The 25,143-nt window shown below is 46.5% G+C and overlaps 1 protein-coding gene across 2 annotated transcripts in view; it reads left to right on the top strand.

Annotated features, from left to right (window-relative positions):
• The window catches only part of DAPK2 (death associated protein kinase 2), a 110,810-nt gene that overhangs the window by 47,611 nt on the left and 38,056 nt on the right, over positions 1-25,143 (top strand). For both annotated transcript variants that reach the window (XM_036892073.2, XM_036892072.2), the window contains exons 3-4: positions 9,931-10,152; positions 24,350-24,488. In XM_036892073.2, the coding sequence (XP_036747968.1) occupies positions 9,931-10,152; positions 24,350-24,488 (361 nt within the window). The remainder of the gene's footprint in view (positions 1-9,930; positions 10,153-24,349; positions 24,489-25,143) is intronic.

The raw sequence follows: 25,143 nt of genomic DNA, 5'->3' as shown, positions 1-25,143 counted from the left end.
TTTTTAAAAATGAACAAACAAATAAAAAAGACTATAGTATGCATGGAAAAAAATCTAAGTGAGCAGACATCAAAATGCTAACAAATGGTTATCTCAATAAGGTGGGATTAAGGACAATTTTTAACTTCCTTTTGTGCTTTTGTATGTTTTGTTTTCTTTTTAAAAATAACAAACATGCTCCTTTTGCAACTAAAAAAAATCAAGAACATGTTCTTTTTTATGATTATGACACAGATGCGCTGCTGGCTCTGCTGGGGGCCGCTTAGAATGTGATCTTTCTTAAATGAGTCTGTCAGTGAAGTGCTCCCGCTGCATTGAGGGCTGGTGGGTGACACCTGTCACCACTCTTCCTGCCTCAATTAGATCTTCATTTCTATAAACATGGGCTGACTCCCTGCTTTGTGCTCAGGCTGAGCGGCACTGTGAGAGTTAGAAAGAGGACTAGGAAGTTCTTACCCTCTAGACTCTTTTGAGCGGGTTGGAGGTTAAGGGCTAAGGTGAATGTCCAGGTCATTCGTTATATAAATACCTTTGTTGTTTGGAATGTTCAGCATTTTGCTGGATGTGAAGATGGTACATCTTGCTGAGAGTACCTGACATCTGCTTTCCTTGCCCAAAACCCTGATCCTCCCCCTTTGGAAATTTAGTTGGTTAACATGTGACCGATAAATCTTGGCAGCCTGAGCCCATGGCTGAACCCAGCGGGAAACCCAGAAATCACCTTGTATATCTCATCCTGACAGATACATGGGCCATACTGACCTGCATCAGAGAATCCTAAGGGGGTGAGCTGGGAAGGGGGTGGGTACCTGAAAGACATTCAGTCCAACCCTTCATTTTTCAGAGGAGAAAACTTAGGTCCTAAGAGGGAAGGGGACTTGGAAGTTGGTGTAGAGCCAGAACTCCTAACCGTGCCCTCTGCCCACAGCAGGTGGTGTTCCCATTCACAGCCCTGAGTGTTTGCAAGAGGTGACCTAGGGGATTGTCAAGTAATGATGAGGAAGCAAACTTGGAGTATTCACAGAAATTCTGAGAAACAGCACCCACCGTAGATGGTTAAGAGTTGAATTAATCAATGAAGAAGTTACAAGAATCCCTGGGACATTTGACAGAAGAGAACTGACAGTAATTGGTGATGATTTGTACACACACCCACATTCACATACACAGACATACATAGTCCTCTGCAGAGCTGCCTGTCAGGTGTGAATTTTAGAAAGGTAGAAAGACCTTTTTGTCTCCTAGTAGTTTTTCCACCTGCCTGATATAGGCCTAAACTTGCCACCGAAAGCCCCTCTTGGTCAGGGATCCTGTTAAAATGTGAATGTGTTGCTTTGAAATGGTTAGGTTAACCCTCCGGAGTCCTTTGCTACTTTATGTGAACTATGGAATGGATCCCAGGGGGATGTGGGCCAAGGGGAGGTGCCAAGCTCACAGGAGACAGACTGGGTACAGAGCCCTTCCTAGAGGGTTGGGTCTGGCAAGTTGGGAGAGAGGTATTGTAGCAGAGAAACTGTTCATGCCACCATTTTATAAGGGGTGGCCCTGTACCCCCACTGCAGTAGCAGAACTACAACCAGTCTGGATTTTTCTGTCTTCTTGTAGTCCCTTTCTTCCTCTGCTGCATGAGTCATGTTGAAGGTCTTATCTGTGATGGGCCAGCCTCCTGGGCTCTGCTCAGGCTGTGAAGGCCGGTTGGCTGGTGTTTCTAGGTCAGCTAGCTGACCTGTTCTGTTAAAGTTCTTTCATTAGTTAAACATACATCTGATTGTCAGGAGCTGGGCGGTGAGAAGGCACCCATCACTGGCTGCTGACCACTTGTTCTCCCCTCCCTCCACCCCCATAAAGAGGAGGGGAAAGGGCAAGTTCAGCTTCCTGGTGTATTTCCTCGAGCAAGTGGCCGCTTGATGGGGAGGAAGTGAGGTAGAGAGGTGGTGACTTGGGGCCTCCACAGAATAAAGCTTCTCCAACTGTGGTGAGCTGTCTCCTCTGAATCTGCCTTTTTCTGCCAGGCCAGGTTCAAATCCCGCCTGTTCCATAAGGCTTCCCCTGGCTCCCTGAGGCCAGTACTTGCTCAACTGCTGTAGCATTAACTGTTTGCTCACTCACTTGACACTGAAGCAGTTATTTCTTACCCATCCACGCAGTATTTCTTTTTCCATTAGTGTTTGGTCTCCCCAGTGGACTGTAAGCCCTACAAGTTGTGGGGTGTGTCCTATTTATAGCACATAGGGCACTGATTGATAAATGAGGGAGGGAGGAATAAATTAGTGGGTGGATTGGTAAATGGACAGTTAGGTGGATGGGTGAGTGGGTGGTTGGGGAGGAGAAGGGCAGGTGGATGGATGGTAGCCTCCAAGCCCAACACCGCCACAGTAGCCTGCACCATGTCAGCATCTAGAATCTAGACTTGAAACTAAGGGAAATACCAGAGGACACTGAGCTGCATTTTCACTTATATACAGCTGTACATAGACACTTCTCCATTTAGCAAGTTCAACTTAAATTGAGTGTAATTTGTTTCAGGCCTTGGACTCCTGAGCTCATGTTCATTTGACAGGAGCAGCAAAAAGTGCTTGTACTAAAAAACAGATTCCAAAAAGGAATCATACCTCAGCCCAATTTTGCTCTGCTCAACAATTCCTTCTTTTTTGTGCCTTAGGAGTTTTTTCTGACCAAAACAGAGAAATGTCAGAGGAAGGAAGTTAGTCTGCAAGGGCAGGACTTCCCTGAGCCAACTTGTAAGTGCAGCTGCTCTCGGCCGGCACAGGCAGACACCTGTGACTTGGTGGACAGGGGCCATTTGTAGGTCAGAGTTCCGCTCTGTCATATGCGGTTCCTGATGCTTATCTTACAGAACAGTGCTGACCCTGGGCTTGGCTTGGTTGGAGTGACTTTTTGAAAGACTAGATAATAATTTTGAGAAACATCATTGTTTTCTGTTTCTCTCTCTTTTTTTTTTTTCTTTTTTCATTTACAGTTTGGAACTGTTTTGGGATCATCAAAGAGCACACTTGCATGCTATAGAGCATACTTCTCAAACTGTTTCCTGGAGCTCTTGGGGTTCCATGGAACCCCTTTAGGCATCATGAAGGCTCTGAATAGATGGGTTCTAAGTGCCCTGCCCCCCAAAACAAACACTGCTTTTTATCTGTTTTATGTATTAGGCTTCTGTGCAAGATTTATTGGAAAGAGGGATACACACCTCAAATAAATTTAAAAACCATTGTCAGGAGACTAGGAAAGCGTTGACAGCATAGTCAGAGAGGAGGAATGGGTTCACTGGATAGCAGGTTTGGTTCATGAGCTGGGAGAAAAAGCCATTTGAATGGCCCTGGGTACTCTTGTGTTCGCAGGTCTTGTGCTGGTGTTCTGTGTGCTCCAGTCTCCATCTGCCCGGTGCTGGCTTGGCTGCTGCTCCTGTGTGACTGTCACTCATTGCTTGCCCACCTAGTTGTCGATGCACGGTCCACCTGGCTTTTGGTAAATGTTTGCTCCTTGCGCTCATCTCTCTGGCCTGGAATCCTGACCTGCTTCCTGGTTCAACTTCTGGTAACTTTATATTTCTTCACCCTATCTTGTCTTCCTGGATATCAGGATCCTTGCCTGCCCCAACCTCGAGTAATTGGGTCCCAAAGTGTATCCTGAATCCTGGTATCACCTGGGACCATCCTTGTCTTCTGCCATGGTCCTGCTGAGCACTGTCTATTTTTAAGCTGGGATCTGAGGATGGGGTTCACTAGGGCTAAATCAGGTTCAGTAATATGCTGGGATTGGAGAATGGAGAACAGAATCCAGACGCCGTGATCCAGTGGGTAGAAGGAAAGAATAATACACATTCGTGGAGAAATTATAGTTTACTCAGGGCGTTCACACCCTTGTCTCACTTCATCTTCATAACAATCTGATGAGATTAGGACATTCTCATGTCTGTGTTACGCACAAGGAAACTGAGGCTCAGAGTCACATGATTTGCTAAAGGTAGTCGAGCTGGAAACAGGACCTGGCTCTTTTGACTGTCAATCCTGGAATAGGAGATCAGAAACAGGTTTATTGCCAAGGCAATGAGGGGAAAGATCTTGCACATGGGAATTAGGAGTGCCTGGCTAGGGGCTGGATGTGTAGGGAAGGGGAGGGAGATAAGGGGCAGAGTCAGCCACAGAGGCCCCACGTCAAGCCTGGCCAGAAAGAGGCGTGAGGAGGGGGCTCTGCGGCGCCGTCCCCAGACCGGGATCGAGGTGTGGGGCATGGGGACCAGGCTGGCCGGGTTCTGCAGACTGTATAGATTTCAGCCGTTCCTGCCCAGGCCTTTGAGATTTTTGTTAGCTGAAGGGCCCTTTCCTCTACTGCTCAGCTGCACCTGGGGTGGCCGTGACTGGAAACTTCCAAGCATTATCCCTGCCCTGGGGCTCTGGATACTTGAAGGGTAATTCCAGAGGAATCAGCTCATTGTTCTCCAGTGTGGGAGGAGGAACTGCAGTGACCCCTTGAGGGAAGCAGGAGGAGAAAGCCGCCCTCCGCCTCCTCCGCCTTGGACCGCTTCCTGTTTGATACCCCTCTTTCCCCTGGCATCTCACCCCTGGGTTCTATTCTGTGCAGCTCTGCCTCGTCTCCACCTTGATAAACTGGTGACTTTGGGAGCAAGTTGCTAAATTCATGGACACTTTAATGGTGACTGGGAAAGGGAATGAGTTGGGCCCACTGTATTCATAGACCTTACCAGACACCATTAGCAGCCAGGCCCTGGTGGCCGCCAGAGCAAGTCTGGCTGGCTGTGGCTTACCGTGGAAGGCAGGGGTGGGTGTGCTGTGGGAGTAGTCTGCCTCGGTGCAGGCCATGAGGGGTGCAGTATCTTTTGAGAATTAAAACCAATGACAAAATTGAATAAAAATCAGTCTGGCTCTTCTATTGCACTGGCAGTTACAAACGATGTCAGTGAGAAAATGCTCCTCCTTCTGGGGTGGGCGCCTCTCCTTACTGCTTGACATACCCCTGCTACCTCATCACCTTGAGTCTCACTGGACGCTGGAACCAGTAGACACGGCTTTATGTCCTGGCCCTGCTGTCGGGGCCTGCTACCAGGCCCAACTACCAAGTCACTTAATCTCCCTAAACCTCAGTTTTCACATCTATAAGATGGAACTAAGAATGACACCTGCACTTTCAAGGAGAGCATAAATAACAATTAGCTTATAAAGACACCAGGTGGACATAAATGTGATAATGTCTACATTGCAGTACAAAATCTATGTGGTGCGAGATTTGGGTCATGGCCAGGTTATTCTTTGGCAGTGAGGGATTTGGGGTGATGGAGCCAGCCCATTGATGAAGCTTAGGAGTGGCTGCTGAAGGCACCAACACCATTTTCGGCACTGAGAAACTCTTCTGGGTCAGTGGTTTCCATCTGATTCCTGGGCAGTCCGCAGGAGAGCCCGTGGGGTGACCCCTGGGCCCTGCTGAGCTCTGAAATGAGGCTCATCTGTCCCAATCGCTCCGCAGCCTGCTCCATCCTCCTGGGGTGCTGAGTGAGTGAGGAGCTGAGCCTGGGAAGAGAGGTGTGTTCCTGATTTAACTGCAGGAGAGTGTGGCTGGCAGAAGTGGGGAAGGTAGTTTCTGTGTCTTGCAGATTTACTGTTGATGGCTAAAACCCTCCTATGTGACTTTGCAAGTTGGCCTCAGGCACAGGGTTCCATCCGCCCATGCCCATGTCTCCCGTATTTCTGCAGTGCTGGCGGGAAAGTCCTTTCTCAGGCACTATCTCCTGATTTCCCCAACCACCCTATGAGGTGGGCAGGCCAGGTTTCCTCATCTCCACTTGACAAGGGGGGAATCTGAGGCACAGGTTGTTGAGCAGGCTGACCAGGGTCTTGGCCAGTCAGTGGTAGGGCTCTGACTAGAACCCAAGTCTCCCGACACCAGCCCAGAGATGGGAATTTGCAGAGTGAGGGGAAGCCTGCACTTCCGTTCGGAGCTGTCGCAGGCTGGTTGGAAGCTTTCTGGGGTTAGACCTGAGGTGGCAGGTGACGAAACAGGACCCAAGGAGGCAGTTCCTTGCCCAAACCCGTGCAGCTTTGATGGCAGGGCAGAACCAGGATTTTGGCCTCCAGACTATCAGCCCTTTGCTGCACTAGACCATGGGGTAGGCATTAACTGTTGCTGTTGCAAAGGCGGGGAGGTGGGTAGAATATGTGTACTTTGCATATGCATATCAGTGTTTCAGAATTCCCATGATTTTTGATGTAGTGTTGGTGATGATTTCCATTAGAGATTGGATGGCTTCTCTCTGCTCCCTCCCTGGATGATGCCTGGGGTGGCTCTGCCCCTACCCTAGAAGGGCCCTCACTGTCCATCCCTTGTCTCCGTAGCCTAGCTGTAATCCAGCTGGGTACCTCTGCACCGTGGAGCCTGAACTTCGGGTTTTGGAGTATTCCTGACGGGCAGACAGGGGCCCATCACCGTCACTGCTTTCACGTGACCATGGGTCTACTGGGCAGGCTGGAGCCACCGCAGGTCTGTTGGGCATCTGCTCTGGGGAAGGTGATCAGGGGGTGCCCAGATGCAAACTTCTATTCCTGTTATCCCCCAAAGCCCAGGGGAATCTTCTGTCTTGATTTGCAAATAAATACCGGAGCAGTTACCTCGCAGACCCCTCAAACAAAAGCTGTCCTGGTGGGAGAGACAGCATTCCCCAAAGAACTGAGGGAGAGGGTGATATATTAGTACTGAAAAAGATAAGGAATAATTTGAGTAACAGGGTATTGTTTCTTCCTCTGTGAAATGGAGATAATCACAGTACTGTTGGAAGTCCGTATTTCTCAGTCCTGGCCGCACATCTGTCACCCAGCAAGCCTTTAAATATCTTGATTCCAGGCTACAATCCCGGACCCAGGATATCATAATCTCTGGGGATGGAACCCAGGCACCAGTAGTCTTAAAATTTCCTGGGTGCTTCTATTGTGCAGCCAGAGTTGAGAACCCCTGCTCTAAGGGTTGCAAGAGTTGGTTACTTGCTTAGAAAAAAGATATTCCCGTATCTGGAGTCATCGGGGGACTTGTAAAATTACTGACTCCCTGGCCATATATTGCAGACCATTTCAACCAGTGATCTCTGTGTCTGGTGTCTCTGGCTCACCTTCCTCTGAACAACAAACTATTAATAGTCATAATAGCTACCATTTATTAGTGCTGACTGTGGGCCAACATTACAGATATTTACAGTCTTCACAATTCCCTAAGTAGGGGTTGTATGGGATGCATGATTCCCATTTTATGGTCGAGGAAACTGGTGCTCAGAGCCACTTGCCCCAGGTGATAGCTTAAGTCTCCTGAGGCCGGCCTCTGTGACCCTGAAAGCTGCTCTCACCTCCCGAAGCCTCAGGACCTGGGGGCTGGCTCTAGAGGAGCACAGTAAGGGCTCAAGGAGAAGGGAAAGCTGGCAAGTGGCCGTGGCCCTCCTTGAGGCTTCCAGGGCAGGCTGAACCAAGGGCCCTCCCTATGAAGAGAGGGGAGGGGAGTGGCACTGCTTGGTATCTGGCTGCATGTTAATCACCTGCTCTCAAAAACCTCCCTTTTGGCAGGAGGAAGTCACCTGCACCCTGGGACAGACCCCCAGTCACTCTCGCCACAGCTGCTCTCACAAAGAAAAAACTCAATCAGGAAAAGCAAACACTCATTTGTTTTTTAAGAGTTTGAGGAATTTTTCAGGTATGCTATATAGAAAAATGCCTCTGTTTCCTCATGAGACAAATAGGAAGCTAGGTCAGGGTGATCAGAAATATTTAGCTCTGCTTTATAAAAGCCCTGCACCTCCACCTCGTTGTGCTATAAGCTTAAACAAGTCGCTTAAAATCCTTAAGCTTTGGTTTCCCCAGCATTCAGCTAGAAGGAGCAAGCCCTCTCTGCCCTCTGGGTGTGGATGCCAGGCCCTTTGAGGTGTCAGCGCATGGCTATTCTGGTGCTGAGACTCACAGCTGCCTGGGACTGAAGCTTTGTCAAGTGTTTGCTGGCACCCACTAAGGGACCCAAAGTCCCTGAGGCCCAAAGTACCTCCAGGGGACCAGCTGTGTTAGAGATCTTGCTGAGTGTGTTCACTCTGGCTTTGGGATGCCTGGCTTCAGTCCACCTCTATCAGCCCCTACTGTACGGACAGCCCTTGTATGGAGCCAATATTGGGGGCATAAATAGCTGAAACTTTAGAGCTAGTGGACAATGTAATACAAATTCGGCTCCACAAAGCCTTTCCCGCCCAGCCCAGCCCAGTCCCTGGGGGCCCTCTCCCTCTGCAGAGCTCCCTCTGCACCTATTGTCTGTGCCTTGGGCCTCTGCCCAGCACAGAGCCTGGCACAGAGCAGGCACTCAGGCAGTGTTGAGTGAATGGGGACAAGAGGATGGAGAGGTGCATGGACGTGTGTTTGGTGACACCTATAAGGTGGTTGCCATAGAATGCTATTCAAGTGGTGGCACATCTATTCCTTGCCTGCTCTACTTGACTTTGTTTTTTTTTTGGCACTTAGGTTTATTTTGAAGGCCACACTGGGGATTATTCTAGTAATTCAAGTCATTATTCCAGTGGTTTAGATGTGTTGCTATTTTCCAAAGCTGAGGCAAATATCTGGAGTATTTCATTGTGCGTAACTTTGCCCAGAGCCACTAAGACAGGACAACCCAAGTGTGGAGTCTGGTCTCCCCTTATTAAACCACTAAGGTGAACCTTAAAACTTTTTATATTCTGTCTCAAACGGTGGGTATTGTGGATGGCAAGAAAACATGGGGCAATGGTGGAAGGGGACTGGGAGAACCCCGGGAAGGGAGGCCACTAGGTTCTCTTCAGGGACTTAGAGCTGCCCCCCCTCCCGTGGTGGCCTGGCCTGAGATGGTGAAGCAGGGTGAACAGGGCAGCCACCCTGCCCTTCCCTCCAGGCAGCTGGCTCAGGGCTGCCTGCTGCTCTGGCATAGACGCCATGGCACGGTTGCCCTCTCAGCCCCTAGTGAGGAGGACTTCCAGCGTGAGCCTTCATGGGCAGTCAGCAAAGTCTTGACTCCTGTGACTCCTTAGCTTTGTGGACAGTGGGAGGGGCACCGGACTCTGGGGCCCGGCTTTACCATCAACTCTGTGATGACCTCAGGCTTGTCACTTGACCTGCCCTGTGCCTCAGTTGCCTGACATTTTACTGCTTTCACTGTGACAGGTTCCCGCTATGGTTATTAACAGTGTCGGGATGCCTCCACCCCACTGCCACCTCCACTAGGACCCCCATCAACCCAACCAGCATGTCTTCCGACCTTGTCTTTGCATTAAGTACATCACCATCATATTTGCTCTGTCCCCGTATCGAGGACCTGCGTGGCTCAGGTCAGGTCACTGAGGTTCTATTTGTTGGGAGTGGGTTGGAAGCAAAGGTGTGAATATGAGGAGACAGGTGCTTTGTCTCCTCACAATCCCGAATGGATGAATTTCCACTTGCATCCAGCTGAGGGAGACCCAGATGATGACTGCTACCATTCATGTTTTGACCGTGCTGCTCTTTTTTGGTTTTCCTTTTTATTCTTTCCATTACATAGTATGAGCCTCTGGACACTGTGATTTCAGCTGGTGGATACTGGACTCAGGTGCTGGCTGAGGGTTTGGAAGGACGAGTTGGAACGAACGATGATTTGATCAAATCAATAACCTTTCAGAGCCTCCATGTTCATATCTGTATGTTGGGAATGACAATGTTAACACTCATTCCTAGTCAACGGTAAAGGGCTCGTATGAGCATAAGGGAAGCCACTGCCCGCCCACCTTGGTCCCTGGGTCATGGCTGCCGGGCTCTTTTGTCCTTTGCCCCGGCAGAATGACTCTGAATTAGTGTGGCCTGGGGGCTGACAGCTGGGTCACTTCCCCTCTGGCCACAGCGACACCCTAATTCTGTGAGTCTGTTCCCACAGCGGCCAGTTTGCCATCGTGAAGAAGTGCCAAGAGAAGAGCACGGGGACGGAGTACGCAGCCAAGTTCATCAAGAAGCGGCAGAGCCCAGCCAGCCGGCGGGGAGTGAGCCGGGAGGAGATCGAGCGGGAGGTGAGCATCCTGAGGCAGGTGCTGCACCCCAACGTCATCACGCTGCACGACGTCTTCGAGAACCGCACCGACGTGGTGCTCATCCTTGAGCTGTGAGTGGGGTGCCCGGGACCCGTCAGTGCAGCAGGGGCGTGCAGGGCGATGGAAGGGCCAGCCACAGGCCCAGAGCTAAGCAACCAGACCTAAGCTGGCCCAGAGGAGATGAAGTCAGTGGAGGGCGGTTTCTCTGTTATCAGACCCTCCTTCGGAACCCGGGCCAAAACCTGGGTGGACTTGTGGAGCAGTAGGGACAGAAGGTCTAGCTTTGGCCTTCACTGGATGCTGGGGATCAAAGGGAAGAAATGGCTAGCACTGGAGGCGTTTCCTGGCTGGAGAACATGTGGAAGGACGAGAGAGGGCAGAAGGTGGGATGGGGAGAAGGGGAGGGGGTCAGTGAGGGTCCTATTCTATGAGGAGGTGAGGGACAGACATCTCCCGGCTCTGAGAAGCCCTTCTCCAGCCCTCTCCTGGGAGAATCCACTGCGTTGTGCTGTGTTTGATACCATTGTTATTATAATAATAGCTGTTATTTAGAGAGCCTTCCCCTAAGCCAAGTGTTTACTGGGTACTTCCTGTCCATCATCTTGTTCAGTCCTCACAGAGACTGTGTTGAGCAACCTGTGCTACTAACATGGAAAGGTGATTTTGTACTCACCATACTGAGCATTCCTATTGCCTGATTTAACCCTCATAACAGTCCCGTCACAAAGACACTTATTATCCCCATTTTACAGACAGGAACACTGAGAGCCAGGCCATTGGCAAGACTCTATAGCCAGGAAGCAGCAAGGGCAAGACTCGAAGCACCTAGCAAGTGCTGTGAGCCTGAGGCAGGATGGCCTCATGCTGGCCTAGCCTGGGAAGACTCCACGGTCTGGTGGAATTTGGGTTTGTGACATGAAGACTCCAGGGGTTGCCTGGCCACCTGGTGTCCCTCCTGGAGGTATCTCCATGGGATGGGGAGATGGGGCTCTGGAAGACAACAGAGTTTGAGTCAGACTGTGGCACAGGTCACAGTGGCTGTGTCCAGTCAAGCAGCAAGATGCAGTGTTGGTAATGTTCTAAGCCTCAGAGGTGTGTATGCATCTACTGGTTAGCAGAGGAGTGGTGGCGTTTGCCACAGCGATCCCTGACTTTGTGACCTAGGGTGGTCACCTCACCCTTCTAATCTTCAGATCTCATCTGTAAATCACAGTCTTCCTTAACCTGCCTACAGGTGGGGTGAACACCTGACATTTGAGATAATTCTGATTTGAGAACTATGCTCTGGGGTTATCAGCATATAGACTTAACATAGCAGATGGATATTTGCACAATCTTTCATTTGATTCTTAAATTGTCTGTCTCAATGTTTAAAGTCATAGAATTGCCCATGCTCTTCCCTTCTCTCACTCCCCATGTCCTCTGTGTTTCTCCCACGGGCCTCTCAGCTAGTTGCACCAGTTGGTTTATGCACCCGCCCACCTCAGACAAGCCTGGTGGGTTCCTGCGGGCATGGGCAGCCATGGGGACAGCCAAGATGTGGCATGCCCCAAGGCTAAGGGTCAGAAGTTGGCACTTTGGTTCCCAGCAGAGAGTGACAGGCCCACCTTCACTGGGAAAGCCAGACTGCTTCTTTAAAAAACTTTACAGCAGAGGGGCGGAGCCAAGATGGCGGCGTGAGTAGAGCAGCAAAAGCTCCTCCCAAAACTACATATATTTTTGAAAATACGACAAAAACAACTCTTCCTAAAAGAGGGACCAGAAGACACAGGACAACAGCCAGACTACATCCACACCTGCAAGAACCCAGCGCCTCTTGAAGGGGGTAAGATACAAGCTGTGGCCCGGCGGGACCTGAGCGCCCCACACCCCAGCTCCCAGTGGGAGGAGAGGAGTTGGAGCAGGGAGGGAGAGGGAGCCCAGGACTGCTAAATACCCAGCCCTAGCCATCCGCACTGGACCGCAGACACAGTGCATGCGTGGGGTGCTGGAAACTAGGGAAACAGGACAATAAGACCTGTGAGTGGGTCCCTGCAGCTGGCGCCCTGGGGACAAAGAAAAGCGAGTGCTTTTTGGAAGTCTTAAAGGGACAGGGACCCCACAGATGGACGGAAGCATCCTGGAACACTTAGTCCAGCAGCAGGGAACTCTGGGCACCCTAAACCTCTGGATAGCAGGGCAGCTCAGAGGCCCCTCACAGAGATAAACAGCCTCCCGACCATTCCGCCTCCAACGTGGCTCCGCCATATTGGAGCAGCAGCCCGAGCCAGGCCACACCCACAGCAACAGCGGAGATATACTCCATAGCAGCCAGGCAAGAATCAGAAGCCCCGTCTGCATGTAGCTGCCCAGCACAAGCCACTAGAGGTCGTTGTTCTCCCAGGAGAGGAAGGCCACAAACCAACAAGAAGGGAAGTCCTTCCAGCCGTCACTCGTGCCAGCTCTGCAAACTATTCCTATCACCATGAAAAGGCAAAGCTACAGGCAGACAAAGATCACAGAGACAACACCTGAGAAGGAGACAGACCTAACCAGTCTTCCTGAAAAAGAATTCAAAATAAAAATCATAAACATGCTGACGGAGATGCAGAGAAATATACAAGAGCTTAAGGGATGAAGTCCGGAGGGAGATCACAGATGCCAGGAAGGAGATTACAGAAGTGAAACAAACTCTGGAAGTGTTTATAAGCAGAATGGATAAGGTGCAAGAGGCCATTGATGGAATAGAAACCAGAGACCAGGAATGCATAGAAGCTGACATAGAGAGAGATAAAAGGATCTCCAGGAATGAAACAATATTAAGAGAACTGTGTGACCAATCCAAAAAGAACAATATCTGCATTATAGGGGTAACAGAAGAAGAAGAAGAGAGAAAAAGGGATAGAAAGTGTCTTTGAAGAAATAATTGCTGAAAACTTCCCCAAACTGGGGGAGGAAATAATCGATCAGACCACGGAAGTACACAGAACTCCCAACAGAAAGGACCCAAGGAGGACAACACCAAGACACATGATAATTAAAATGGCAAAGATCAAGGGAAAGGACAGAGTTTTAAAGGCAGCTAGAGAGAAAAAGGTCACCAATAAGGGAAAACCCATCAGGCTATCATCAGACTTCTCAACAGAAACCTTACAGGCCAGAAGAGAATGGCATGATATACTTAATGCAATGAAACAGAAGGGCCTTGAACCAAGAATACTGTATCCAGCACGATTATCATTTAAGTATGAAGGAGAGATTAAACAATTCCCAGACAAGCAAAAGTTGAGGGAATTTGCCTCCCACAAACCACCTCTACAGGGTATTCTAGAGGGACTATTCTAGATGGGAGCACTCCTAAGACTAAACAGATGTCACCAGAGAAAATAAAATCACAGCAAAGAAAGCAGACCAACCAAATACTAACTAAAGGCAAAAAATAAAATCAACTACCCACTAAAAGCAGTTAAAGGAAACACAAAAGAGCACAGAATAAAACAACCAACATATAAAGAATGGAGGAGGAGGAATAAGAAGGGAGAGAAGAAAAGAATCTCCAGACAGTGTATATAAAAGCTCAATAAGCGAACTAAGTTAAGCAGTAAGATACTAAAGAGGCTAACCTTGAACCTTTGGTAACCACGAATCTAAAGCCTGCAATGGCAGTAAGTACATATCTTTCAATAGTCACCCTAAATATAAATGGACTAAATGCACCAATCAAAAGACACAGAGTAATAGAATGGATAAAAAAGCAAGACCATTCTATATGCTCCTTACAAGAAACTCACCTCAAACCCAAAGACATGCACAGACTAAAAGTCAAGGGATGGAAAAACATATTTCATGCAAACAACAGAGAGAAGAAAGCAGGGGTTGCAGTACTAGTATCAGACAAAATAGACTTCAAAACAAAGAAAGTAACAAGAGATAAAGAAGGACATTACATAATGATAAAGGGCTCAGTCCAACAAGAGGATATAACCATTATAAATATATATGCACCCAACACAGGAGCACCAGCATATGTGAAACAAATACTAACAGAACTAAAGGGGGAAATAGAATGCAATGCATTCATTTGAGGAGACTTCAACACGCCACTCACTCCAAAGGATAGATCCACTGGACAGAAAATAAGTAAGGACACAGAGGCACTGAACAACACACTAGAACAGATGGACCTAATAGACAGCTATAGAACTCTACATTGAAAAGCAATAGGATACACATTCTTCTCAAGTGCACATGGAACATTCTCCAGAATAGACCACATACTAGGTCACAAAAAGAGCCTCAGTAAATTCCAAAAGATTGAAATTCTACCAACCAACTTTTCAGACCACAAAGGTATAAAACTAGAAATAAATTATACAAAGAAAACAAAAAGGCTCACAAACACATGGAGGATTAACAACATGCTCCTAAATAATCAATGGATCAACAAACAAATTAAAATAGAGATCAACAAATATATGGAAACAAATGACAACAACAACACAAAGCCCCAACTTCTGTGGGACGCAGCAAAAACAGTCTTAAGAGGAAAGTATATAGCAACCCAGGCATACTTAAAGAAGGAAGAACAATCCCAAATGAACAGTCTAACATCACAATTATCAAAACTGGAAAAAGAAGAACAAATGAGGCCTAAAGTCAACAGAAGGAGGGACATAATAAAGATCAGAGAAGAAATAAACAAAATTGAGAAGAATAAAACAATAGAAAAAATCAATGAAACCAAGAGCTGGTTCTTCGAGAAAATAAACAAAATAGATAAGCCTCTAGCCAAACTTATTAAGAGAAAAAGAGAATCAACACACATCAACAGAATCAGAAACAAGAATGGAAAAATCACGACAGACTCCACAGAAATACAAAGAATTATTAAAGACTACTATGAAAACCTATATACTAACAAGCTGGAAAACCTAGAAGAAATGGACAACTTCCTAGAAAAATACAACCTTACAAGACTGACCAAGGAAGAAACACAAAAGTTAAACAAACCAATTATGAGCAAAGAAATTGAAACGGTAATCAAAAAACAACCCAAGAACAAAACCCCCGGGCCAGACGGATTTACTTCGGAATTTTATCAGACATACAGAGAACACATAATACCCATTCTCCTTAAAGTTTTCCAAAAAGTAGAAGAGGAGGGAATACTCCCAAACTCATTCTATGAAGCCAACATCACCCTAATACCAAAACCAGGCAAAGACCCCACCAAAAAAGAAAATTACAGGGCAACATCCCTGATGAATGTAGATGCAAAAATACTCAATAAAATATTAGCAAACCAAATTCAAAAATATATCAAGAGGATCATATACCACGACCAAGTGGGATTCATCCCAGGGATGCAAGGATGGTACAATATTCGAAAATCCATCAACATCATCCACCACATAAACAAAAAGAAGGACAAAAACCACATGATCATCTCCATAGATGCTGAAAAAGCATTTGACAAAATTCAACATCCATTCATGATAAAAACTCTCAGCAAAATGGGTGTAGAGGGCAAGTACCTCAACATAATAAAGACCATATATGATAAACCCACAGCCAACATCATACTGAACAGCGAGAAACTGAAAGCTTTTCCTCTAAGATCGGGAACAAGACAGGAATGCTCACTCTCTCCACTGTTATTTAACATAGTACTGGAGGTCCTAGCCATGGCAATTAGACAAAACAAAGAAATACAAGGAATCCATATTGGTAAAGAAGAAGTTAAACTGTCACTATTTGTAGATGACATGATATTGTACATAAAAAACCCTAAAGACTCCACTCCAAAACTACTAGAACTGATATCAGAATTCAGCAAAGTTGCAGGATACAGAATTAACACACAGAAATCTGTGGCTTTCCTACACACTAACAATGAACCAATAGAAAGAGAAATCAGGAAAACAACTCCATTCACAATAGCATCAAAAAGAATAAAATACCTAGGAATAAACCTAACCAAAGAAGTGAAAGACCTATACCCTGAAAACTACAAGATACTCTTAAGAGAAATTAAAGGGGACACTAACAAATGGAAACTCATCCCATGCTCTTGGCTAGGAAGAATTAATATTGTCAAAATGGCCATCCTGCTCAAAGCAATATACAGATTTGATGCAATCCCTATGAAACTACCAGCAACATTCTTCAACGAACTGGAACAAATAGTTCAAAAATTCATCTGGAAACACCAAAGACCCCGAATAGCCAAAGCAATCCTGAGAAAGAAGAATAAAGTGGGGGGGATCTCATTCCCCAACTTCAAGCTCTACTACAAAGCCGTAGTAATCAAGACAATTTGGTACTGGCACAAGAACAGAGCCACAGACCAGTGGAACAGATTAGAGACTCCAGACATTAACCCAAACATATATGGTCAATTAATATTCGATAAAGGAGCCATGCACATACAATGGGGAAATGAGAGTCTCTTCAACAGCTGGTGTTTGCAAAACTGGACAGCTACATGTAAGAGAATGAAACTGGACCATTGTCTAACCCCATATACAAAAGTAAATTCGAAATGGATCAAAGACCTGAATGTAAGTCATGAAACCATAAAACTCTTAGAAAAAAACATAGGCAAAAATCTCTTAGACATAAACATGAGTGACCTCTTCTTGAACATATCTCCCCGGGCAAGGAAAACAAAAGCAAAAATGAACAAGTGGGACTATATCAAGCTGAAAAGCTTCTGTACAGCAAGACATCATCAATAGAACAGAAAGGTACCCTACAGTATGGGAGAATATATTTGTAAATGACAGATCCGATAAAGGCTTGACATCCAAAATATATAAAGAGCTCACCCACCTCAACAAACAAAAAACAAAAAATCCAATTAAAAAATGGGCAGAGGAACTGAACAGACAGTTCTCCAAAAAAGAAATTCAGATGGCCAACAGACACATGAAAAGATGCTCCACATCGCTAGTTATCAGAGAAATGCAAATTAAAACCACAATGAGATATCACCTCACACCAGTAAGGATGGCTACCATCCAAAAGACAAACGACAACAAATGTTGGTGAGGTTGTGGAGAAAGGGGAACCCTCCTACACTCCTGGTGGGAATGTAAGCTAGTTCAACCATTGTGGAAAGCAGTATGGAGGTTCCTCAAAATGCTCAAAATAGACTTACCATTTGACCCAGGAATTCCACTTCTAGGAATTTACCCTAAGAATGCAGCAGTCCAGTTTGGAAAAGACAGATGCACCCCTATGTTTATCGCAGCACTATTTACAATAGCCAAGAATTGGAAGCAACCTAAGATTCCATCAGTAGATGACTGGATAAAGAAGATGTGGTACATATACACAATGGAATATTATTCAGCCATAAGAAGAAAACAAATCCTACCATTTGCAACAACATGGATGGAGCTAGAGGGTATTATGCTCAGTGAAATAAGCCAAGCAGAGAAAGACAAATACCAAATGATTTCACTCATCTGTGAAGTATAAAAACAATGTTAAAACTGAAGGAACAAAACAGCAGCAGGAACACAGAACCTAAGAAGGGACTAACAGTTACCAAAGGGAAAGAGACTGGGGAGAATGGGAGGGTAGGGAGGGATAAGGGCGGGCAAGAAGAAAGGGAGTATTATGATTAGCATGTATAATGTGGGGGGTGGGGGAAAGGGGAGGGCTGTGCAACACAAAGAAGACAAGTAGTGATTCTACAACATTTTGCTATGCTGAGGGACAGTGACTGTAATGGGGTTTGTGGGGGGGGACTTGGTGTAGGGGAGAGCCTAGTAAACATAATATTAAAAAAAAAAAAAACTTTGCAGCAACTGAAAAGAAATCGCATTCATAATCCTACCACCAAAGCACAGCTATTTGTTTTTCTGTGGTTCCTCTCAGTCTTGATCTATTTGTGTACAATCCTTGTGCTTACACAATTTCCTGCTCTACTTTTCCCCTCAGTTAATAATTCCATAAATAGCTTTTTTTCTTTTAACGGACTATATCATGTTTCATTGAATTACATACCTGTATTTTTCTATTGTTGGACATTTGGTTTTTATTTTCCAATTTTTAACCTTTACAAATTTTACTGCCATGAAACAACTTTCTTCCCATAATTTTCTACTTTTCTTTTGAATTAGTTTTTTCAGATCAGTCCCCAGGAATGGGATGACTAGGCTAACATTTGTAGGGCCCTTGAGATCCTGACTTTCATAGGACAGTGTTGGTTAACCAGAACCTTCAGCAACATAGGAGTATTCCTATTTGCTTGCTAGCTCTGGGTCATTTGTTTTAAAATAAGGTTCATTATTCATTGACCTTTATAGCTATAAAATGATACTATGTTGTCCTTTTTATTTTTATAAAATTAAAGCGTTTAATTATTTAATTACCAGGGAAATTGGCCACTTCTCCCTCTCGGTAGAGCTATAAGAGTTGGGATCTGGGATGCTCCTGAGATGTCCCTGTTTTGCCAGCAGGGCTCATGGTCAACCAACAGTTACGTCCCCTCTTGTGAGCTGTCACTACCCATAACCTCAGTTGTCGTACTGATGCTCCCATGACTTGCTTGAGCTGCTGTGCTTGTTGGGTTCTGTCTGGACATAGTTTCTCTGTCTCCTCCTTCATTTTCAGGTGTCTCAGTGCTGTCGGGGTGCCTGTCTATGGAGAGCTAGGGATGGCTATGACTGTGCCTAAGCCACGTGGGACCAGGGTCTGAGAGAGAGAGAGAGAGGGCCTCCCAGGAGAGAAAGGCTTTTCGTGGGTTTTGGGCTTTGGACTTGGTGACCCCTGTTGGGCTGATTGGGAGCCTTTGGTGTCCTGGTTCCCATGGAGCCCTAATAGATTAGTAGGTTTTCCCAGTACTTGAACATGGGTGGTAGTGCCCACCTGCTCAGCTGAAATGGCAGGGTTTGTGGAAGGGTCTTCCCCAATCCCACTGCCCCTTTCAGCCACTCTCATCTGGTGCAGGTCTTCCTCCCATTTTTGCTAAACTGAACACTGCTTGGAGGACATGCTCAACCCTGACTTAAGTCCCTTCAGCTGTTGTTACTCCATCCTCGACCTCCTTAGCAGCAGCTGCCTTGGCCAGGGCTGTTGAAGCAGGGTTGGGAAGGATTTAGTTTTTCCATATAAACTGACTTCTGTGTACCTTACAGAATATTTTCAAAATCTCAGTAGATTAACTCTGGTCACATGTAGAATGTCCTCTGAAATATGCAGGCCTGGCCTGGGAAGGTCGGACAGGCCTCCAGTCCTAGACCACTCTGGGGCCTCCTCGACTCTGAGCTGGTGGAAGGGGATATGCTGGTGGTTGCATACCAGAGAGTGGCCTGGCGGAGCGCTCCAGGGTGGGGCAGGGCTTCCCAGTGCCTTGAAGCGAGTCCAGGTTCCTGGGCCCCAGCAGCTCCAACAGCATCCTTCCCAGATCACTGCCCACGCAGGTCATTTGCACACACATTCCCCAGAGCTCTGAGAGGTGTTTCTAGCAGGCTGACGGACCTGCAGGGAGGTCAGATTAGCCAGAAGGAGACTGATCTGGGTGACTCGGGGGATGAATAGAGGAGGGTCAAGACTATTAGGTTTGGCTTTGTATCTTTAAGCTAAAGAGGTTTGGGATGTGAGAGGAGAGAGGCTTGGGAGGAGATAGGGAATGGCTCCAGGGAAGAGGTCTTAGGGCTGAGAAGCCCTTGGGAGAAACAGCATTAGGGGAGAATGAACAAAACCTTGAGTGAACTGCCTGAGCATTGGTGTGAGTGTCCAGGGCTTGGACAGTCACCCCGGCAGGCTCATCAGCATCCCACCTTTTGGAAACCAAGGGGAGACTCTAAGGGCCACTGTGGCTGTTCTCTTTTGTCATCCAAAGGAGACCAGGCTAACTTGGTCTCCTGCCCAGATCACTCCTTCAAGCAGAACAGTCGATCACTGTCCCCCGAAGTTGTCACCCAGCCTGGGCCTTCACATTAGTGGCTTTATCATGATATTCTTTTACATTTATGCAGCATTCTATGTAAGTTAGGTATGGTAGGATAAGATGTGCCCAAGATCACAGCCTTACAGGATCCAGCAGTGGCTGGAATATAAAAAACAAGGGCCAGGCTGGGTCCTGTGTGTTGCAGAGGGGATACTGTGGATTGGAAAATTTGAAAAGAGCTCTGGACAGGTCTCTTGCAAGTATCAAGGCTTTGCTTCCATGTGATATAGAATATTCTAGGTCATGTTGATATTTGTAGTGGTGTTTTTCTTTCCTTTGTTCTTTTTTTCACTGACTTCTACTGAATGTCTTCTTGCACAAAATGCAGTGGAAGCAGCGATCATCTAGCTGGGGAGGGAGAGACAGACAGGTGACAACAGCTCGGTGTGAGGAGGGCACGAAGCAGCCGAACGAGGACGTCCAGGGCTGCCCAGGCCTTGGGGCGGCTTCAAGCTTTCCTTTCGGCATCAGCACCTCCAGCTTTATTATGTGGAGAGAGGAACACGTGGTGGAGAGAGGCCTTGAGGCCTCACTTTCCTCATCTGAAAACTCAGGATGGAAATTCCATTTGCCCCTCAGGGCGGAGATGAGTGTCAAGTGAAAGCATGCTTAGGGAAACATATTGCATAGGTGGCAAGCTCTAAAAAATACTCTAAATCAAGCCCTCTTCCACCAGTGTCACCCCTGACAAGGATGTGGTGCGTGGTATTTACTTCCAGGACTTTACTGAGGGTCTCATAGCACTTGTCCAACTTGACACCAAGATTCCTCCCATCCTCCCTCGTCCACAAAGGGGGCAAGGAGACATTTTTTCCCTTCTCATTCCTGTTTTATAAGATGAGCTGGGCTCGGGAGATCTCGCATGCCCCACCCCAAAGTGCAGGTCGGTCTATGGTAGGGAAGGACTAGGGCCACTCTTGTGGCCCTTTGACCTGGGCCTGCAGAGCAGACTCAGGGTTACTCCTTCACCAGCCTCAAGGGTCTCCAGGTTCCAGCACCTGCCCCAGGTGTGGGTGGGGCTGAGGACGACCTCCTCCCCGAGCCACATGGAAAATGGTGCACTGGCCTCGTGCCCAACACCAGGGCAGCCACCTGGGGCCCCACCTGGCTCCCCTGAGTAGAGGGGCAGCTGTGCCCATGATCTGCTCACCGTCTTATCTCACTCTTCCTCCTTCTCCCTTCTCTGGCCCCTCTCTCTTCCTCTAAATATTTAGTAAGCATCTATTCCGTGGAATGTTCTAGACACAAACACGAGCACATAGTTTGTGGTTCCTTCCCCTGAGAAACTCATATCCCAGCAGGAATATATAATTCTGACCTTCACCATCTACTTAAGGGAGATATTTTGTAACCGCATTTGATCATGAGGAGAGACAAAGGTGGAGAGACTTGCTATTAAGTGCCAGAACCAGCATCCCAGCAGGGCCTCACCTTCTCCAGGGCCAACTTAATGCCACATATGTGCCCCACAATCATCCCCATCTCTGTGCCAATGCTTGTCTTCATTCCCTCGCTTCCTCCGTCCAGGGCCTGCCCAAGTCCCGCTGCATTCTCAGCACATCTCCCACCCCGTAGGTCCACGCTAACCATGTGCAACAAACAATCACGTGATGACAGAAGCTCCCTCTGTGGAGTGCTGTCGTGGGCCAGTCACTGTGCGGAGTGCCTGGCTCGGTGCTCTGGCTCGTTTGCTTCTCCAAACAAGACTCGCGTGTAGACATTCTCATTACCCCTAGTCGGGGAGATGTTGTTGGGAGGCTTAGGGCAACTCGCCCCAATCACATGTTAGTGTATGGAGACCGTGTTCGACTGTGGCTGGGGCTTGGATGTGGTCTTGACTGTGCACTACCTGCTGGGAGACCTTATACAGCCACTTCCCCTCCTACAGGCCTCAGTTTCCTCATCTGTTATGGAAGAACTTCCATGTGACGATGGTCGTTCTGGGGAGGCAGCTGAAGGAGAATGTGGAGCCTCCTCCTCTAGAAGTTTACTATTCTTATTATGAAAGATTTTAAACATACGAAGGCAGGGAGAATAATGTAAGGTGCCCATCACCATGCTTCAGGTTATCAACATTTTGCCAATATTGTTTTCTATAAAATTTCTACTCCCCCCAACTCCAACTGGAATATTTTAAAGCAGAGCTCAGACATCATATCACTTTACATATAAGTACTTTAGTGTGCCTTCTAACTGACAATGGTTTTTAAAATTGTGGCTGTCATATATTTATTGCACTGACAGAATTATCCAGCCAGCCCTCGGGACCATTAAGGCTGCCTATGCTCCAGTCTTAGTGATATTCCCTAATGGACCCAAAGATACCTTTTCACAGTATTTTATTTGCATAAGCATCCAAATGGGATCCATATACTGCATTTGGTTCTTTTGTCTCTTAATGTCTTGTTTCTTCTACAGCAGGTCTCCTTGCCCCTCTTTTTTATGCCTTTGATTTGTTGGAAAAACTAGGTCATTTGTCCCATTGATTGTCTTACAGGCTGGATTTGGCTTATTTCTTCCTCATGGTGTTATTTAACTTGTCCCTCTATCTCCTGTACTTCCTGTAAGCTAAATGAGATACTCTTTCTATTGGCACTGTTCAGTAGTAGTATAATACAAATCACAGATGCAATTTTACATTTTCTAGTAGAATCATTGAGTAAAAAGTAAAAAGGAAAAGGTGGATTAATTTCAGTAATATTTTAAATTTAATCCAATATATATAAAATAGTATTTTAACATGTAGTCAATATTAAAATCATTAATGAACTATTTTACATTCTTTTTTTCACGCTACGTCCTCAAAATGCAGTGTGTATTTTACACTTAGAGCATGTCTCAGTCCATTTGCAATGCAATGGTTAGAATGAAATGCAATCCTATCAAAACAATAGAGTTGTATTTACAGGACCATATTACAACATGTGGTTTTTGAATTAAAATGGCTTAAAATGAAATAAAATTTAAAATTCAGCTCCTCAATTGCACTAGTCGTGTTTCAAATAAATGCTCAGTAGCTTAAACAGCATGTATAAAAAACATTTCCATCTCTACAGAAAGTTCTGTTAGACCCACTGGACAAGAGGCTTAAGCATATTTAGATTCAATGTTTTTAAGTTGTAATACTTCATAGGTATTGTTGTGTACTTCATATTGTGCCACATCATGTCCAGTTGTTCTACTTTTCTTGATGCTAAGATTGCTTAGTGGGTCCATTTGTACATTTTCAAAGAAAGGAGAAAAGAAGATTTTGATGCTCTTTGTTTAGGATGGACTAGGTGGAAAAGAGTGACTCTGTCCCCAAAACTGGGACCGAAGCCATTCTGGCCATTTAAGAATCATCTGAGCACACTCAGTATGATAAGATATTGTGACTGAAAGTCGTTCTGCGTGTGTTTGAAGCCTGCCTCTACTGCTTACTGGCTGGGAGGCCTTGGGTGAGCCACTTAATCTTGCTGAACCTCTGTTTCTTCACTTGCAAAATAGGAAAATAATAGTATATAGCTCATCAGGTATTATGATAATAGAATAAGATAATGTGTATAAAGTAAACATTTTGCACAGAATAAGTATTTAATGAATATTAATTACTATTATGATGCTGTTTTATTGTAAAAACAGGCTTTGCCACTGAAGAATCTAATTTGGTAGGGTCTGGGAATCTGCATTTTGATAAGTTCTCCAGGTGATCCTAAGTTCCTGGACCCCTGCCCCAGATCCCTTCCTGAGACCTTTCCTGCAGTGACCCTTGGCTCTGTCCCAGCCCCAGAGGAGGACCTACTGGCTAGATAACCCAGCATTTGTTAGAGGCTAAAGAAGTCAAATAGGGTTGCCAGATTTACAAATAAAAATCTCCTATTTTATCTGGCATCCCTAGATCCCTAATTCAGATTAAACTGTAAACTAGTATTTACAGGGGAGATTTCTTTTGCTCTGTGGATCCTCCATTCCTGTCACATCAACTATAGTGTGTAAGAGGGTGGAGTGTAAGGGCAAAGTAGTATTTTAGAGTTTTTAGAGAGGAATATAATTAATGGGTCTTTATTCAGGACTGCATCTAGACTCTCTTGGGCCTTTGAAAAGGCCGTCTTTTATAGAATCAAAGAAAGGGGCTTTAGGAGCCATCTTGCTTAATTTGCTCATTTTGCAGGCAAGGAAATGAAGGCCTGCCTGGAGTGGGGAAGTGAGTTATCCCAGTTCGGTGCCAGGGCTGACTTGGAACCCCCTGACAGGGCGCCTGGGGGTCAGGTTCAGGAGCTGCACCTGTCAGCCTGGCCCCGTGACACACGGGACTGACGGACCTGGGCCCTCCCCATCGTATCTTGCAGAGTGTCTGGAGGAGAGCTCTTCGACTTCCTGGCCCAGAAGGAATCTCTGAGTGAGGAGGAAGCCACAAGTTTCATAAAACAGATCCTGGATGGGGTGAACTACCTTCATGCCAAGAAAATTGCTCACTTCGATCTCAAGGTCAGTGGTGGGGAGCGAAGGGGAGGGAAAAGAATCCGTTCAGCAAGAATGGGCCCAGTTTCTCCCGCTGTCATTGCTGGGAGGGGCTCAGCACCCGCTTGGCCCTCCCCCCTTGTCTCACAGTTGAAAACACTGAGCTCCTGAGAAAGAAATGATGTCACAGAAAGTATCTACCTCCTCAGTTTCATCTCACATGTCAGGGTTACTTCACATAGGCTGACTGCAAGAAACTTCTTAATCAGACCACAGGTATCTTATCTCTTTCAGGGAATAAGTGGGGTATAATTTTTAAATAAATAGACCAATGACAGGAAACTTGAAACTAAAACAGATTTTACAAGGCTGAAGTTTTCAGTGGCCAAGAGCTAACTCCTGAGCAGGCAGGACCAGAAGCAGTCAGATGAAGACTGCTGAGGTTGGCTGGCTCTGTGGACGCAGAACGCACAGCCCCCAGCATCCCTTGGCCGGAGGTTGTAAATCTTGGAGCCAGGGGACCTCTGACTACTGCCTTCCACAGTCCTGCTCCATACTGTGGCCATAAATCTGCTTCCAGGGGCCACTCATCTTATGGTAACTGGTATTCAGGGTCGAGAAAGTTCAGTGTGACCACATAGGACCTCATAAAGCAGGAATGTGGTCAAAGTAGAAGGGTCGG

The sequence above is a fragment of the Manis pentadactyla genome, chromosome 11, assembly GCF_030020395.1.
Source record: "Manis pentadactyla isolate mManPen7 chromosome 11, mManPen7.hap1, whole genome shotgun sequence".
NCBI classification, from domain to species: Eukaryota; Metazoa; Chordata; class Mammalia; order Pholidota; family Manidae; genus Manis; species Manis pentadactyla.
Note: the sequence above shows the minus strand (reverse complement) of the source record. Positions and strands in the feature narration are given on the sequence as shown.